The sequence below is a fragment of the Salmo salar genome, chromosome ssa02, assembly GCF_905237065.1.
Source record: "Salmo salar chromosome ssa02, Ssal_v3.1, whole genome shotgun sequence".
In the NCBI taxonomy this organism is placed as follows: domain Eukaryota; kingdom Metazoa; phylum Chordata; class Actinopteri; order Salmoniformes; family Salmonidae; genus Salmo; species Salmo salar.
In genome coordinates, this window is record NC_059443.1 from 26,805,271 (window position 1) to 26,822,436 (window position 17,166).

General features: G+C 44.2%; 1 protein-coding gene across 3 annotated transcripts; it reads left to right on the plus strand.

Annotated features, from left to right (window-relative positions):
• The first annotated feature begins 30 nt into the window (after positions 1–30).
• Positions 31–15,971, plus strand: LOC106578487 (blood vessel epicardial substance). Of its 3 annotated transcripts, none has more exons than XM_045701450.1 (9): positions 31–712; positions 810–918; positions 3,467–3,743; positions 5,704–5,828; positions 6,499–6,686; positions 6,847–6,955; positions 8,749–8,916; positions 13,979–14,120; positions 14,531–14,578. In XM_045701450.1, exons 1-9 carry the CDS (start codon positions 210–212, stop codon positions 14,569–14,571), a joined length of 1,662 nt encoding a protein of 553 aa, XP_045557406.1. In that variant the 5' UTR covers positions 31–209; the 3' UTR covers positions 14,572–14,578. The 3 variants fall into 3 exon arrangements, with proteins under 3 accessions (XP_045557406.1, XP_014012822.1, XP_014012835.1); XM_014157347.2 differs by lacking the exon at positions 14,531–14,578 and adding an exon at positions 15,345–15,971 and having other exon boundaries at positions 33–712; XM_014157360.2 differs by lacking the exons at positions 31–712; positions 810–918; positions 14,531–14,578 and adding exons at positions 2,620–2,776; positions 15,345–15,971.
• Positions 15,972–17,166: the final 1,195 nt, after the last annotated feature.

The window sequence follows — 17,166 nt, forward strand, 5'->3', positions numbered from 1 at the left end:
TTGAGCCCGATAGAGCTTTAATCAGTAGGATGTCAGGACCAAGGGGAGCAGTAGGCTACTTAGCCACCCCTGTCCCGATACCCGGGTCATATTTTAAGAGGTGATATAATCAAAACTTAGGGCGATTAAATGTTAGGGTGGACGTCTCCGTGACGTTTCACTTATTAGTTTTCTCTTACCACCTCTCAGTTTTCGGAAAAGTCGCGACAATGGAGGTGCCCGAATTTTTCCCACCTCCTGAAAACTTAACGGCGGCTGTCGTGCACCCGTTATGCGAAGAATGGAAGGGGGGATCCGAGGTTGCCATCTTCCACCTCGCCAGTATCTTCCTTGTTTTGGGGTTCATGGGAGGGAGCGGGTTCTATGGGCTCCTCTACTTGTTTACCTTTCTGACGCTCGGTTTCTTCTGCACAACCATTTGGTCATGGTCGGACGACTGCACCACCGACACCTTTTTGTGGAATTTCGCTCTCTTTGGGGTATGTGCGGTTCAAGTTGTGCACGTCGCCTACCGGCTGAGGAACGTTACTTTCGAAAAGGAGTTTCAAGATCTGTACAGCTACCTGTTCAAAAAGCTGGGGGTGTCGCTCACCCACTTCGGCAAGATAGTCGCCTGTTGTGAAGGGGACATCCACACTATAGAGAAAGACCACTGTTTTGCCATGGAGGGCAAGACTGCTATTGATAAGCTGTCCGTTCTTCTGTCCGGCAGGTGCATTTCAACTTCACTTTGACATTTTATACAACTGTATTTGATGTTATGTCATATAAAATCGCCTAATGTCTCACTTCTTTTTTTTTTTTTACAGAATTCGTGTGACAGTAAATGGAGAGTTTTTACATTACATCTATCCTTTCCAGTTTCTCGATTCACCTGAATGGGACTCTCTCCGGCCGTCAGAGGAGGGACTTTTCCAGGTAAATAGTTAACTGATCGAATAATGCTAATTTTGGCTAATGTGTCTGGCATATACACTGAGTATACAAAACATTAAGAACACCTGCTCTTTCCATGACATAGACTGACCAGGTGAATCCAGGTGAAAGCTATTGTATGATCTCCTATTGATGCCACCTGTTAAATCCACTTCAATCAGTGTAGATGAAGCGGAGGAGACAGGTTAAATAATGATTTTTAAGCCTTGAGACAATTGAGACATGTATTGTGTATGTGTGCCATTCAGAGGGTGAATGGGAAAGACAGAATATTGAAGTGCCTTTGAACAGGGTATGGTAGTAGGTGCCAGGCGCACGGGGTTGTGTCAAGAACTGCAAGGTGCTGGGTTTTTCACGCTTAACTGTTTCCCGTGTGTATCAATAATGGTCCAACACCCAAAAGACATCTAGCCAACTTGACACAACTGTGGGAAGCATTGGAGTCAACATTGGCCAACATCCCTGTGTGCGTGCAACTCAATATTAAGGTGTTCTTAATGTTTGGTATACTCAGTGTATAAGCGTTAGTGTTTTCTTTCCCCAGGTGACCCTGCGTGCAGATAATTGCTGTAGGTACGTTTCTTGGAGACGTAAGAAACTGTACCTACTCTTTGCCAAACACCGCTACATCGCCAAGGTCTTTGCGCTCGTGGTGCGGAATGACATCGCGGACAAGCTGTACTCCCTCAACGACAAGGCTTTCGACAGCCGCGGGTTCCGATATGATCTCCGGTTACCCACCTACTGTCACGTGCCCCCGTTGCCTGAATTAGACCGGACAGATGCGTTCCTACGAGTCCCAGCGCAATATGACCATGGCCACCGTGCCCGTGACCCTATAACTATACCAGCACCGAAAGAGACTGTCTCGTGACTGGAACGGAACTTTTTAATGTTTGTTTTTCATTAATGGATGTTGTTTTTGTCTGTTTGTTATCCTCAAGTGCTTAGGCTATAGATAGGGCATAAGCTATGTAATTTACGCATCAACATAGAATACATTGTAACACATCAAGTAACCCTCCACTTGGTTTGCCATACATAATGCAATAGGCGCGCGTGTGTGTTTGTGTGTGTGGGAGTGTGTGAGAGAGAGATTTTCTCTGTATCAAAATACCAGTGAAATGTTACCCCTAATTCCTGTTAATGTTTTATAGTGCACTTTACTACCTGTATGTCTTAAATTGAGACTGTATATTCAATTGCCTTACGGAATTTTTTGGTCAATATTTGTGTTTAATCATAAAAAAATTATTAACAATGCAATGTAGCCCTATACGTTTTTTTAAAATCTCGAATAACTTTCATTATGTCTACAACATTTTCCTCGAGGAGCGTGAATTTCTGTGGAGCATCCTACAGGTGAGTGTCAATCACTTTCTCGCGCTGATCATGTCGCTGACCTTGGTGCTGATCTCATTAATATCTGCTCTTGTCAACCTCATCACGCAGCTCATGTCACCTCTGGAGTGGGGAGGAGCACTGTTCAATTAGGTTTACCAACATCTCGAAACACAACACGATTCACTCGACTGGCTTCATAATATTATTTTCTAGGAGTTGCTGGCTGCTAGGCTATATTTTCAGTTAAAGGGACGTTTTACCTCCCCCTGTTGGCGTGCCCGGACTTTGCTGGTGCGCAGCGGCGGGGTAGTGTTGACTGCTGTCCCCTCGCCTTGCCCATTTTAGTCAATGCCTGTCAGTTCACTGGAATGCGCGACTCACATTGTGCAGTCCCCCAGCTCGCGAGGACATACATTTATAGCTCCTCATTGCGTGTCCATTGTTTTCTATTCATTAGCCTGTCCAGCGACGCGTTTGATCGATTGTTGTCAGATTGGTAAGTTACATCTCCAATTTTCTGTTATCTTACTCTGACTGAGTGGTGAAAGGAAAGTTACCGCTCAAACAAATTAGGCTATTTCTTAAGACGTCTGCGGGGGGTCCCATTAATTTTCTACAAGCAGAGTATTGTAGCCGACTCATCTCGCACTTTTTCCAATTCCATTTCACAATCTATATCTGAGGGACTGGCAATCAAATATTGTTGCGCGTTAGTCGGGAGATCCGCTCAAAACCCAGTTGAGGTTGATATTTTACCTTAAAGTTAAACCTTTCAATATCACTCCAGTGCTGTATGATCGGTATGATGAATTCCCAGGCTATTTACAGTATTAAATCAGTTAGTTGATGAATCAAGTATGATGTTGACATTGTCAGTAGGCCTATACGCGTCTCAAAAGTTATTCTAATGCATAACTACATAAAAGAAAACATTTGGAAATACAGTAATCTGTTATGAAAATCTATTGAAACCTGAGGAGATTGTGATAGTGACAAACTGATGTACACTATGAGAACAGCAGCAGTGTGAATTGAAATTTCAACTGCAAACATCTGCTGTTTCTACCATCAATTCTGTAACACTTAACTTGAAAGGTACCAACATAATAATACATTCATAACCTGTACATACCCCATTCATAAGCAATACATAAACAACCACAACACCCTCCCCACCTCTCTCTAGGTGAGGATCAGGATGTCTGCCTCTCCAGAGATGACCAGTAGCCTGTTCTACACCACCCTGGCCCCCCTGCGGTCGGCAGTCCCTGGGTCTGTACCCGGGGCTGGAGGTGGAGGTCTGGTGATGACCCCCATGGAGCCCAACACAACCTCCTGTGAGGAGTGGGAGGAGGCCCACCACCTGCTCTTCCACCTGGGGAACCTGTCTCTCCTCCTGGGCCTGGTCATCCCCACCACCCTGACCCTGCACATGATCCTGCTGCGCCTCATGCTGATGACAGGTGGCTCCATACTGGCCTCTGCTGGCCCAGATTACAGTCCAACTTGGTGGTCATGATACGATTGCATTACACACTTTTCAGTTTCATTACCAGCTCTACCACCACAGTATCTCTCCCTTCTCTCCAAAGTATCCACTTGTTCACTCCATCTCAAGGATTCATATGCATTGAATTGCTGTTAGAAATATGATAGAAACACTATAGTGAGTGAACGATTCCACACTTTCTGGAGAAGGGGGAGTTGCTGTGGTAGTACTGCTGGGAAAGGGACTGAGTACAGTGGAATGATATCCTATTGTGACCACTACAGTATGTTGGTGGAAGTACAGCTGGGAAAGGGACTGAGTAGAGTGTAATGATATCATATCATGTGACCACTATGTTGGTGGTAGTACAACTGGGAAAGACACTGAATAGAGTGGAATGATATCCTATAACATGACCACTATGCTGGTGGTAGTACAACTGGGAAAGACACTGAGTAGAGTGGAATGATATCATATCATGTGACCACTATGTTGGTGGTAGTACAACTGGGAAAGACACTAAGTAGAGTGGAATGATATCGTATAACATGACCACTATGTTGGTGGTAGTACAACTGGGAAAGACACTAAGTAGAGTGGAATGATAACATATAACATGATCACTATGCTGGTGGTAGTACAACTGGGAAAGGGTCTGAGTAGAGTGGAATGATATCATATTGTGACCACTACAATATGTTGGTGGTAGTACAGCTGGGAAAGACACTGAGCAGAGTGAATTGATATCATATCATGTGACCACTATGTTGGTGGTAGTACAACTGGGAAAGAGACTGAGTAGAGTGGAATGATATCATATAACGTGACCACTATGCTGGTGGTAGTATGGCTGGGAAAGGGACTGAGTAGAGTGGAATGATATCACATCATGTGACCACTATGTTGGTGGTAGTATGGCTGGGAAAGGGACTGAGTAGAGTGGAATGATATCACATCATTTGACCACTATGTTGGTGGTAGTACAACTGGGAAAGGCACTGAGTAGAGTGGAATGATATCACATCATTTGACCACTATGTTGGTGGTAGTACAACTGGGAAAGACACTAAGTAGAGTGGAATGATATCATATCATGTGACCACTATGTTGGTGGTAGTACAACTGGGAAAGGGACTGAGTAGAGTGGAATGATATCATATCATGTGACCACTATGTTGGTGGTAGTACAGCTGGGATAGGGACTGAGCAGAGTGGAATGATATCACATCATTTGACCACTATGTTGGTGGTAGTACAGCTGGGAAATACACTAAGTAGAGTGGAATGATATCATATAATATGACCACTATGTTGGTGGTAGTACAACTGGGAAAGGGACTGAGTAGAGTGGAATGATATCACATCATTTGACCACTATGTTGGTGGTAGTACAACTGGGAAAGACACTAAGTAGAGTGGAATGATATCATATCATGACCACTACAGTATGTTGGTGGTAGTACGGCTGGGAAATACACTAAGTAGAGTGGAATGACGTCGTATCATGACCACTACAGTATGTTGGTGGTAGTACAGCTGGGATAGGGACTGAGCAGAGTGGAATGATATCACATCATTTGACCACTATGTTGGTGGTAGTACAGCTGGGAAATACACTAAGTAGAGTGGAATGATATCATATCATGACCACTATGTTGGTGGTAGTACAGCTGGGAAATACACTAAGTAGAGTGGAATGATATCGTATCATGACCACTACAGTATGTTGGTGGTAGTACAGCTGGGAAATACACTAAGTAGAGTGGAATGATATCGTATCATGACCACTACAGTATGTTGGTGGTAGTACAGCTGCCTACTGGAGTTTTCTCAAGCTAGTTTAAAAATGTACCGCTTTAGGGCAATATGAGGATATAACACAACCAATAATAACTCAACTGTGCCTTATTACTTCCTGTTCCTGTCCCTGACAGGAAGCTGTCTGTTCATCATCTGGGCAACGCTGTACCGGTGTAACTTGGATGTCATGGTGTGGAACGTGGTCTTCCTGCTGGTCAACTTCATGCACTTCTTCTACCTGGTCTACAAACGCAGACCTGTGAGTTCTGCCCCAACCCAACACAGTCCAGTTAGAGGTTGATTGTGGTCCATTTATATACAGTACATACATACAGCTTAGAGTAGGTACAAGTTGCCTGGAACAGTTATTTTGATGAGGACTTTTGTAGATTAGTTTTCCATTGTGTCTCTCAGCGGTGAGACAGCCAGTCACATCCCCCTGGTGTTGGGGCCACTCTGTCTCTCTCTACCTAAATGAGATGCAGGTCTTTCAAATGCACTGCTGCCACCAGGGGACTTCCAGTGTACAGAGGGCCTTCACATACCTGACAGAATGGGACCACCTCTCCTCATAACGAGGAAGGAAGTTATGTTTACATCTATACTGCTGTCCTCTTCACTCCCATGTCTCCACTCCTCCCTCGATCTACTAACACTGAATGACATACATGAGTGAATTGTGTCCTATCAATTCAATATCAAGGATGAGTAGAACTAGGTGGCCCTCACTTTATGTTGGCTGCTGTGGTGACATTTTATTAAAGACCCTAAAATATACTTAATGCCTGGTCCTTTATGTTACGCCCTGTGGTTATCCACCCTGAATCAGGAGCCTAGCTCAAGTCACGTCAATCCTCCATCATAACACTTTATATTCCACTCTATCAGCTACAGACAATCAGCTGTAACCGTGCTATGTCTTCTGTCAGATTAAGATTGACAGGGAGCTGAAGTCAGTGTACAAGCGGATGTTTGAGCCCCTTCACGTGCGCGAGGCCCTGTTCCAGAGACTGACGGGCCAATTCTGCACCATCCAGAGCCTGAAGAAGGGACAGGTGTATGCTGCCGAGGACAAGACCTCCGTGGACGAGCGCCTCAGTATCCTCCTTAAAGGAAAGTAGGTATCACTCTGAGACATCTCCCTGTCACCTATCTACCATGTCATTCCAGCCCAGGTTTTCCATGAATGATGTTTGAGAAAATAAGGTTTAGCATTATCTGTGTGCATCTGATCCGTCCATGGTTATCCATGTTGACTATACGTTTTTGTGCGACAGAATGAAGGTGTCATATCGAGGTCATTTCCTCCATAACATCTACACAAATGCCTTCATCGACTCCCCTGAGTTCAGATCAACCCAGATGAACAGAGGAGAAAAATTCCAGGTAACTAGACACTCAGATTATTGAATGTACAATTTATTTATTTATTGTATTTTTTTCTTTCTTTTATATATACTGCTCAAAAAAATAAAGGGAACACTAAAATAACACATCCTAGATCTGAATGAATGAAATAATCTTACTAAATACTTTTTTCTTTACATAGTTGAATGTGCTGACAACAAAATCACACAAAAATAATCAATGGAAATCCAATGTATCAACCCATGGAGGTCTGGATTTGGAGTCACACTCAAAATTAAAGTGGAAAACCACACTACAGGCTGATCCTACCTTGATGTAATGTCCTTAAAACAAGTCAAAATGAGGCTCAGTAGTGTGTGTGGCCTCCACGTGCCTGTATGACGTCCCTACAACGCCTGGGCATGCTCCTGATGAGGTGGCGGATGGTCTCCTGAGGGATCTCCTCCCAGACCTGGACTAAAGCATCCGCCAACTCCTGGACAGTCTGTGGTGCAACGTGGCGTTGGTGGATGGAGCGAGACATGATGTCCCAGATGTGCTCAATTGGATTCAGGTCTGGGGAACGGGCGGGCCAGTCCATAGCATCAATGCCTTCCTCTTGCAGGAACTGCTGACACACTCCAGCCACATGAGTTCTAGCATTGTCTTGCATTAGAAGGAACCCAGGGCCAACCGCACCAGCATATGGTCTCACAAGGGGTCTGAGGATCTCATCTCGGTACCTAATGGCAGTCAGGCTACCTCTGGCGAGCACATGGAGGGCTGTGCGGCCCCCCAAAGAAATGCCACCCCACACCATGACTGACCCACCGCCAAACCGGTCATGCTGGAGGATGTTGCAGGCAGCAGAACGTTCTCCACGGCGTCTCCAGACTCTGTCACATGTGCTCAGTGTGAACCTGCTTTCATCTGTGAAGAGCACAGGGCGCCAGTGGCTAATTTGCCAATCTTGGTGTTCTCTGGCAAATGCCAAAAGTCCTGCACGGTGTTGGGCTGTAAGCACAACCCCCACCTGTGGACATCGGGCCCTCATACCACCCTCATGGAGTCTGTTTCTGACCGTTTGAGCAGACACATGCACATTTGTGGCCTGCTGGAGGTCATGTTGCAGGGCTCTGGCAGTGCTCCTCCTGCTCCTCCTTGCACAAAGGCAGAGGTAGCGGTCCTGCTGCTGGGTTGTTGCCCTCCTACGGCCTCCTCCACGTCTCCTGATGTACTGCCCTGTCTCCTGGTAGCGCCTCCATGCTCTGGACACTACGCTGACAGACACAGCAAACCTTCTTGCCACAGCTCGCATTGATGTGCCATCCTGGATGATCTGCACTACCTGAGCCACTTGTGTGGGTTGTAGACTCCGTCTCATGCTACCACTAGAGTGAAAGCACCGCCAGCATTCAAAAGTGACCAAAACATCAGCCAGGAAGCATAAGAACTGAGAAGTGGTCTGTGGTCACCACCTGCCGAACCACTCCTTTATTGGGGGTGTCTTGCTAATTGCCTGTAATTTCCACCTGTTGTCTATTCCATTTGCACAACAGAATGTGAAATTTATTGTCAATCAGTGTTGCTTCCTAAGTGGAGAGTTTTATTTCACAGAAGTGTGATTGACTTGGAGTTACATTGTGTTGTTTAAGTGTTCCCTTTATTGTTTTGAGCAGTGTATATAACCTAATTTACCAATTACCCATATTCCAGTTCATAGTGTATCCATACTGGGTAGACCAAACAACACAAGTACTGTTGGCATGATTAGGTCATGATAGGGCAGGTTTGATACCATGACAACCTGTGACTTGTTGATTCATTTACAGGTGACCATCATGGCGGAGGAGAATTGTAAGTTCCTGTGTTGGTCCAGAGAGAGGCTCACCTACTTCCTGGAGTCTGACTCCTTCTTGAACGAGGTGTTTAGGTACCTCATTGGCAAAGACATCACCAACAAGCTGTACTCGCTCAACGACCCCACTCTCAGTGACAAGGTGGGTTTAGTCACTGTTCAGAAACTGAGACACTGTAGTTTCTATTTTCTCCAAACATACACGGAATGTACAAAACATTAGAAACATGTTGAGTTGCACCCCCCTTTGCCCTAAGAATAGCCTCAATTTGTCGGGGCATGGACTCTAGAAGGTGTCGAAAGCGTTCCACAGGGATGCTGGCCCATGTTGACTCCAATGCTTCCCACAGTTGTGTCAAGTTGGCTGGATGTCCTTTAGGTGGTGGAACATTCTTGATACACATGGGAAACTGTTGAGTGTGAAAAACCCAGCAAAGTTGCAATTCTTCACACCAAGGTACTTAAATATTTGGTCTTGTCCATTCACCCTCTGAATGGCACACATACACAATCCATGTCTCAGCTGTCTCAAGTCTTAAAAATCCTTCTTTAACCTGTATCCCCTTCATCTACACTGATTGAAGTGGATTTAACAACTGACATCATTAAGGATCATTGCTTTCACCTAGATTCACCTGGTCAGTCTATGTCATGGAAAGAGCAGGTGTTCCTAATGTTATGTACACTCAGTGTAATTGTGATTTGGTCATTAACCTTCCTAAGTTAAGAATTGTCTCCTTAGATTCAAATATATATATATATATATATATTTTTCACTTTTATTTAACCAGGTAGGCAAGTTGAGAACAAGTTTTCATTTACAACTGCGACCTGGCCAAGATAAAGCAAAGCAGTGCGACACAAACAACAACACAGAGTTACACATGGAATAAACAACATTCAGTCAATAATACAATAGAAAAAGTCTATATACAGTGTGTGCAAATGAGGTAGGATAAGGGAGGTAAGGCAATAAATAGGCCACAGTGGCGAAATAATTACAATATAGCAATTAAACACTGGAGTGATAGATGTGCAGAAGATGAATGGGCAAGTAGAGATACTGGGGCGCAAAGGAGCAAAATAAATAAATAACAGTATGGGGATGAGGTAGTTGGATGGGCTATTTACAGATGGGCTATGTACAGGTGATCTGTGAGCTGCTCTGACAGCTGGTGCTTAAAGTTAGTGAGGGAGATATGAGTCTCCAGCTTCAGTGATTTATGCAATTCGTTCCAGTCATTGGCAGCAGAGAACTGGAAGGAAAGGTGGCCAAAGGAGGAATTGGCTTTGGGGGTGACCAGTGAAATATACCTGCTGGAGCGCATGCTACGGGTGGGTGCTGCTATGGTGACCAGTGAGCTGAGATAAGGCGGGGCTTTACCTAGCAAAGATTTATAGATGACCTGGAGCCAGTGGGTTTGGCGATGAATATGAAATGAGGGCCAGCCAACGAGAGCATACAGGTCGCAGTGGTGGGTAGTATATGGGGCTTTGGTGACAAAACGGATGGCACTGTGATAGACTGCATCCAATTTGCTGAGTAGAGTGTCAGAGGATATTTTATAAATGACATCGCCAAAGTCAAGGATCGGTTGGATAGTCAGTTTTACGAGTGTATGTTTGGCAGCATGAGTGAAGGATGCTTTGTTGCAAAATAGGAAGCCGATTCTAGATTTAGTTTTGGATTGGAGATGCTTAATGTGAGTCTGGAAGGAGAGTTTACAGTCTAACCAGACACCTAGGTATTTGTAGTTGTCCACATATTCTAAGTCAGAACCGTCCAGAGTAGTGATGCTGGACGGACGGGCAGGTGTGGGCAGCGATCGGTTGAAGAGCATGCATTTAGTTTTACTTGCATTTAAGAGCAGTTGGAGGCCACGGAAGGAGAGTTGTATGGCATTGAAGCTGGTCTGGAGGTTAGTTAACAGTGTCCAAAGATGGGCCGGAAGTATACAGAATGGTGTCATCTGCGTAGAGATGGATCAGAGAATCACCAGCCGCAAGAGCGACATCATTGATGTATACAGAGAAATGAGTCGGCCCGAGAATTGAACCCTTTGGCACCCCCATTAGAGACTGCCAGAGGTCCGGACAACAGGCCCTCCGATTTTACACCCTGAACTCTATCTGAGAAGTAGTTAGTGAACCAGGCGAGGCAGTCATTTGAGAAACCAAGGCTGTTGAGTCTGCCGATAAGAATGTGGTGATTGACAGAGTCGAAAGCCTTGGCCAGGTTGATGAATACAGCTGCACAGTATTGTCTCTTATCGATGGCGGTTATGATATCGTTTAGGACCTTGAGCGTGGCTGAAGTACACCCATGACCAGCTCTGAAACCAGATTGCATAGCGGAGAAGTTACGATGGGATTCGAAATGGTCGGTGATCTGTTTGTTAACTTGGCTTTCGAAGACCTTAGAAAGGCAGGGTAGGATAGATATACAGTCATGGCCAAAAGTTTTGAGAATGACACAAATATTAATTTCCACAAAGTTTGCTGTTTTAGTGTCTTTAGATATTTTTGTCAGATGTTACTATGGAATACTGAAGTATAATTACAAGCATTTCATAAGTGTCAAAGGCTTTTATTGACAATTACATTAACAATTACATGTTGATCCTTCTTTCTCAAGACCTCTGCAATCCGCCCTGGCATGCTGTCAATTAACTTCTGGGCCACATCCTGACTGATGGCAGGCCATTCTTGCATAATCAATGCTTGGAGTTTGTCCGAATTTGTGGGTTTTTGTTTGTCCAACCGCCTCTTGAGGATTGACCACAAGTTCTCAATGGGATTAAGGTCTGGTGAGTTTCCTGGCCATGGACCCAAAATATCAATGTTTTGTTCTCCGAGCCACTTAGTTATCACTTTTGCCTTATGGCAAGGTGCTCCATCATGCTGGAAAAGGCATTGTTCGTCACCAAACTGTTCCTGGATGGTTGGGAGAAGTTACTCTCGGAGGATGTGTTGGTACCATTCTTTATTCATGGCTGTGTTCTTAGGAAAAATTGTGAGTGAGCCCACTCCCTTGGCTGAGAAGCAATCCCACACATGAATGGTCTCAGGATGCTTTGCTGTTGGAATGACAAAGTATTGATGGTAGCGCTCACCTTGTCTTCTCCGGACAAGCTTTTTTCCGGATGCCCCAAACAATCGGAAAGGGGATTAATCAGAGACAATGACTTTACCCCAGTCCTCAGCAGTCCAATCCCTGTACCTTTTGCAGAATATCAGTCTGTCCCTGATGTTTTTCCTGGGGAGAAGTGGCTTCTTTGCCACCCTTCTTGACTCCAGGCCATCCTCCAAAAGTCTTCGCCTCACTGTGCGTGCAGATGCACTCACACCTACCTGCTGCCATTCCTGAGCAAGCTCTGTACTGGTGGTGCCCCTATCCCGCAGCTGAATCAACTTTAGGAGACGGTCCTGGCGCTTGCTGGACTTTCTTGGGCGCCCTGAAGCCTTCTCACAACAATTGAACCGCTCTCCTTGAAGTTCTTGATTATCTGATAAATGGTTGATTTAGGTGCAATCTTACTGGCAGCAATATCCTTGCCGATGAAGCCCTTTTTGTGCAAAGCAATGATGACGGCACGTGTTTCCTTGCAGGTAACCCTGATTGACAGAGGAAGAACAATAATTCCAAGCACCACCCTCCATTTGAAGCTTCCAGTTTGTTATTCAAACTCAATCAGCATGACAGAGTGATCTCCAGCCTTGTCCTCGTCAACACTCACACCTGTGTTAGCGAGAGAATCACTGACATGATGTCAGCTGGTCCTTTTGTGGCAGGGCGGAATTGCAGTGGAAATGTTTTTGGGGGATTCAGTTCATTTGCATGGCAAAAAGGGACTTTGCAATTAATTGTAATTCATCTGATCACTCTTCATAACATTCTGGAGTATATGCAAAATGCTATCATAGAAACTGAGGCAGCAGACTTTGTGAAAATTAATATTTGTGTCATTCTCAAAACTTTTGGCCACGACTGTAGGTCTGTAGCAGTTTGTGTCTAGCGTGTCTCCCCCTTTGAAGAGGTAATAGGTAATAGTAATAGGGGTTGCAACAATTTCGGCGGATAATTTTAGAAAGCGAGGGTCCAGATTGTCTAGCCTGGCTGATTTGTAGGGGTCCAGATTTTGCAGCTCTTTAAGAACATCAGCTATCTGGATTTGGGTGAAGGAGAAATGGGGGAGGCTTGGGCAAGTTGCTGTGGGGGGTGCAGGGCTGTTGGCCGGGGTAGGGGTAGCCAGGTGGAAAGCATGGCCAGCTGTAGAGAAATGCTTATTGAAATTCTCAATTATAGTGGATTTATCGGTGGTGACAGTGTTTCCTAGCCTCAGTGCAGTGGGCAGCTGGGAGGAGGTGTTCCTATTCTCCATGGACTTTACTGTGTCCAATAACTTTTTGGAGTTTGTGCTACAGGATGCAAATTTCTGTTTGAAAAAGCTAGCCTTTGCTTTCCTAACTGCCTGTGTATATTGTTTGCTAACGTCCCTGAAAAGTTGCATATCGCGGGGGCTATTCGATGCTAATGCAGTACGCCACAGGATGTTTTTGTGCTGGTCAAGGGCAGTCAGGTCTGGAGTGAAGCAAGGGCTATATCTGCTCCTGGTTCTACATTTTTTGAATGGGGCGTGCTTATTTTAGATGGTGAGGAAGGCACTTTTAAAGAATAACCAGGCATCCTCTACTGACGGATTGAGGTCAATATCCTTCCAGGATACCCGGGCCAGGTCGATTAGAAAGGCCTGCTCGCTGAAGTGTTTTAGGGAGCGTTTGACAGTGATGAGGGGTGGTCGTTTGACCGCAGACCCATTACGGACGCAGGCGATGAGGCAGTGATCGCTGAGATCCTGGTTGAAGACAGCAGAGGTGTATTTGGAGGGCAGGTTGGTTAGGATGATATCTATGAGGGTGCCTGTGCTTATGGATTTGGGGTTGTACCTGGTAGGTTCATTGATAATTTGTGTGAGATTGAGGGCATCACGCTTAGATTGCAGGATGGCTGGGGTGTTAAGCATATCCCAGTTTAGGTCACCTAACAGCACGAGCTCTGACAATAGATGGGGGGGCAATCAATTCACATATGGTGTCCAGGGCACAGCTGGGGGCAGAAATAACAATGATTATGATGATGATGGTGGTGGTGACACCGATGATAACAATGATGACGATAACGATGACAATGTTTACATGAACAGGCAGCGAAGAAGATGGAGCGTCAGCCCAGCCTGTGCTCCCAGGTCTCTATGATGCAGATGAGGAACAGCATGGGCAGCACCAGTGACACCGACGACATCCTGAACCAGATCCACCGTGGAGGCTCCAGTGGCTCTTCATATCGTAAGTCTCACCACCTCCCATCAAGCTGTGATACTACTGGCCCATCTGTCAGTGTCCAACAACCTGATTAGCTATTGAGTCTGAAAAAGACTGACACTATCATGCCACCTTTTAATAGTGACAAAGTTTCGATTCATGGTGGATCTTTGCCAGGTCAATAGTAGCTGTTAAACAGTCACTTAATTCACTGAAATGAGGCATTATGGGTATCCGCGGTTGAGTCTGTCTTCGTCGTTTAGCCCTCATATCTTCTCTGGTGTGTGATGTTAACAGACACTAAATCCTGGTTTGTTAGGGGTTTAGCTCCAATCTGACAACATTGTTTACTAGGTGTTGTGTTCTAGTTAGTTGTTCTCTGACATTGTTTCTCCTGTCCCCTCCTCCTCCACCTCCTCCCCCTCCTCCTCTAGCTGTGAATCAACCCACTCTCTCAGATCACACCTTGCCCTGAAGGGGGTGTAAGACTATCTCTTTTCTCCCCCCCTACTGCCCTCAAATTCACCTTCCTAATGCATGAGTCTCAGATCTGTTTGTGCTGTCTTGCCAACTATCATTTGTCGTGACAATGCCATAGGAGTTGGCAAGACAGTTGAAACAGATCTGGGACTCAGGCTAGTTCATTCCCTCAAACCCAACCCTAAATATTTAACCCTACAGCTCTGCACTATGTTGCCTGTTCTAAAACGAGTGATCCCCGGTAACCTGGTTTGTTGTTTTAACATCTTCAAAGTTCAGTGTTTAAGAGTAGGACAGCATTCATTCATATCATCCATCCTGTAGTAATAGTGCTGCTGTAGATCTCCTACTGGAATATGTTCCGTATTTAGACATACAAGACACTCTTTAACCCTAATAGCTTCTACATTATCCTGTTGCAATTTCCATATCAAATGTAGGGGTTGAATTGCAAATGTGAGTGATATGTCTGGAAAATGATTCAGAATGATTGTTTTCTTACCATGTCGATTTAACTTCACACTGTCTTCCCCGTCTCCAACACAAACATACAGTATGCGAAATTAGGGCTGTGTGTGTATTCTGTCAAATGTGTGGTTGTGATTCTATTTTGTTTTGAAATTATTGTCATATGAGTCAGAATGAAGGCTTGTGGAATTTGTGACCTATGATAACCGTGTTTGTGTCACCTTTATGGTGCGTTCGTCTGTGGCCATATGAAAACACACACCTCTATTCCCACGCTAACCGTTGTGTCCTTCTTTCCAGAAAAATCTCCTGCCTCCAAGACATCCAAAACGATGAAGCCCATTGAAGAAAAAATAGAAGACGACGTCTTTATAGAGTCTGAGCCAGACTCTCCTGTTAAGAAACGCCACACCCCCACGACAGCCATAGAGGAGGTGTAAGGAGATGTGACATTATCCTACAACAACAGTGTGACCACCCACCTATCCTGTAATCTGATACAGACCCTGGTTTGTTATGGTAGAATAACTTAAAACAATAGCTTGAAAAAGGCTTTTACATTATCAAAATATCCATCTACATATAGCTGGAAAACAGAACTGTACATTTTAGCATCTCACTTTGTCTTGTAGTGTTTGGTATTATTGTGAGTTTGTAGCTGTTGTACTTTTTAAATCCTGTTTGATTGGATGTTGTACAATGCCTTTGCTTAGCTCTTATACTCAGTGAGTGTTCAAAAAGTATTACGTGTCACAACCAAAACATTTTAGTGTAAGCACAACCTCTGAGGAAGGTTTCTTTTAAACCTTTTACTCATTGTGTTACATATTGTGTGATTAATTCTCTTATTTATGCACTGAGCTTCTGCAGTGTTGTGTTTTGATGAATGTAAAGATTTAACAAGTTAAACCTCCTGGTCAATGCTAACCATGAGGCTGTTGTGCTTTTTTTTTCACAGTGATAAGTACACAAGTTTGGGATCACTTTTTTATGCCATGATAGTTAGCTTATATTAATTACTCAGAGGGAACACTTGAAAAAGAAATCAACAGAGTTGATGGATAGCTCGTAGACCTCTGCTTTTTATCCTATAGCGCCCTCTAAGGAGCTATCATGAGTACTACCAGTTTCCTTTCTCAATCTGAACTACTGTCACTGTTTAAACCAGGTCAATGTTCAAACTCATTCCATGGAGGGCATTTTTTGGTTTTCCTTCCAATTAAGACCCAGACAACCAAGTGAGGGGAGTTCTTTACTAATTAGTGACCTTAATTCATCAATCAAGTACGAGGAGCCAAACAGAAACTCGGCCCTCAGTGGAATGAGTTTGACACGTGGTTAAAACCATCACATCCCTGAAAGATCAACCAGACCAAAAGAAGAATAGCAACAGGCTTTATTATTTTAGTCAAATAAACCTTTTGAATATCTCAGACAAACCATGATTGATGTAACAAAAAAATGACATTGAATACAATTCATTAATTCAGGACAACAGGAAAACAATACAACAGATATCAGTGCTCTTTTCATACGTTAAAACAATATTCTGCACAGCACTGAAAAAACATACATACACAAGGTTTCATTTTTTAACAAAAACGTGAGTCCATCACATCACAATATGTACTGGATGTGGGCTACACAACAGTGCTTTCTGCATTGTCTTTAGGGCATATATCTCCACAATAAGTGCTTTGGTTCAGTCTGTATCCACAGGGCTGTCTCAACTGTTACAGAAATGTTGCAGAATAGTTGGGGTCAATTCCATTTCCATTCAGTCAGTTCAGGACATCAACTGAAATTTCAATTCCATTTTTTCTAATTGCTCTCCAAATGGAATTGACTGAATTGAAATGGACTCCTACCCTGTTACATAACCATGAGGTAGTGATTCACTGTTGCTTATCTGTTATGAGTTGATCATTAATACACATGATTAGATGATATCATCCATACAAGGTTTAAACAATATCAGTAGTTACATCAATCTCTGAGGATCACACATAACAGAGAGGACACAACACATAACAGAGAGGACACAACACATAACAGAGAGGACACAACACATAACAGAGAGGACACAACACATAACAGAGAGGACACAACACATAACAGAGAG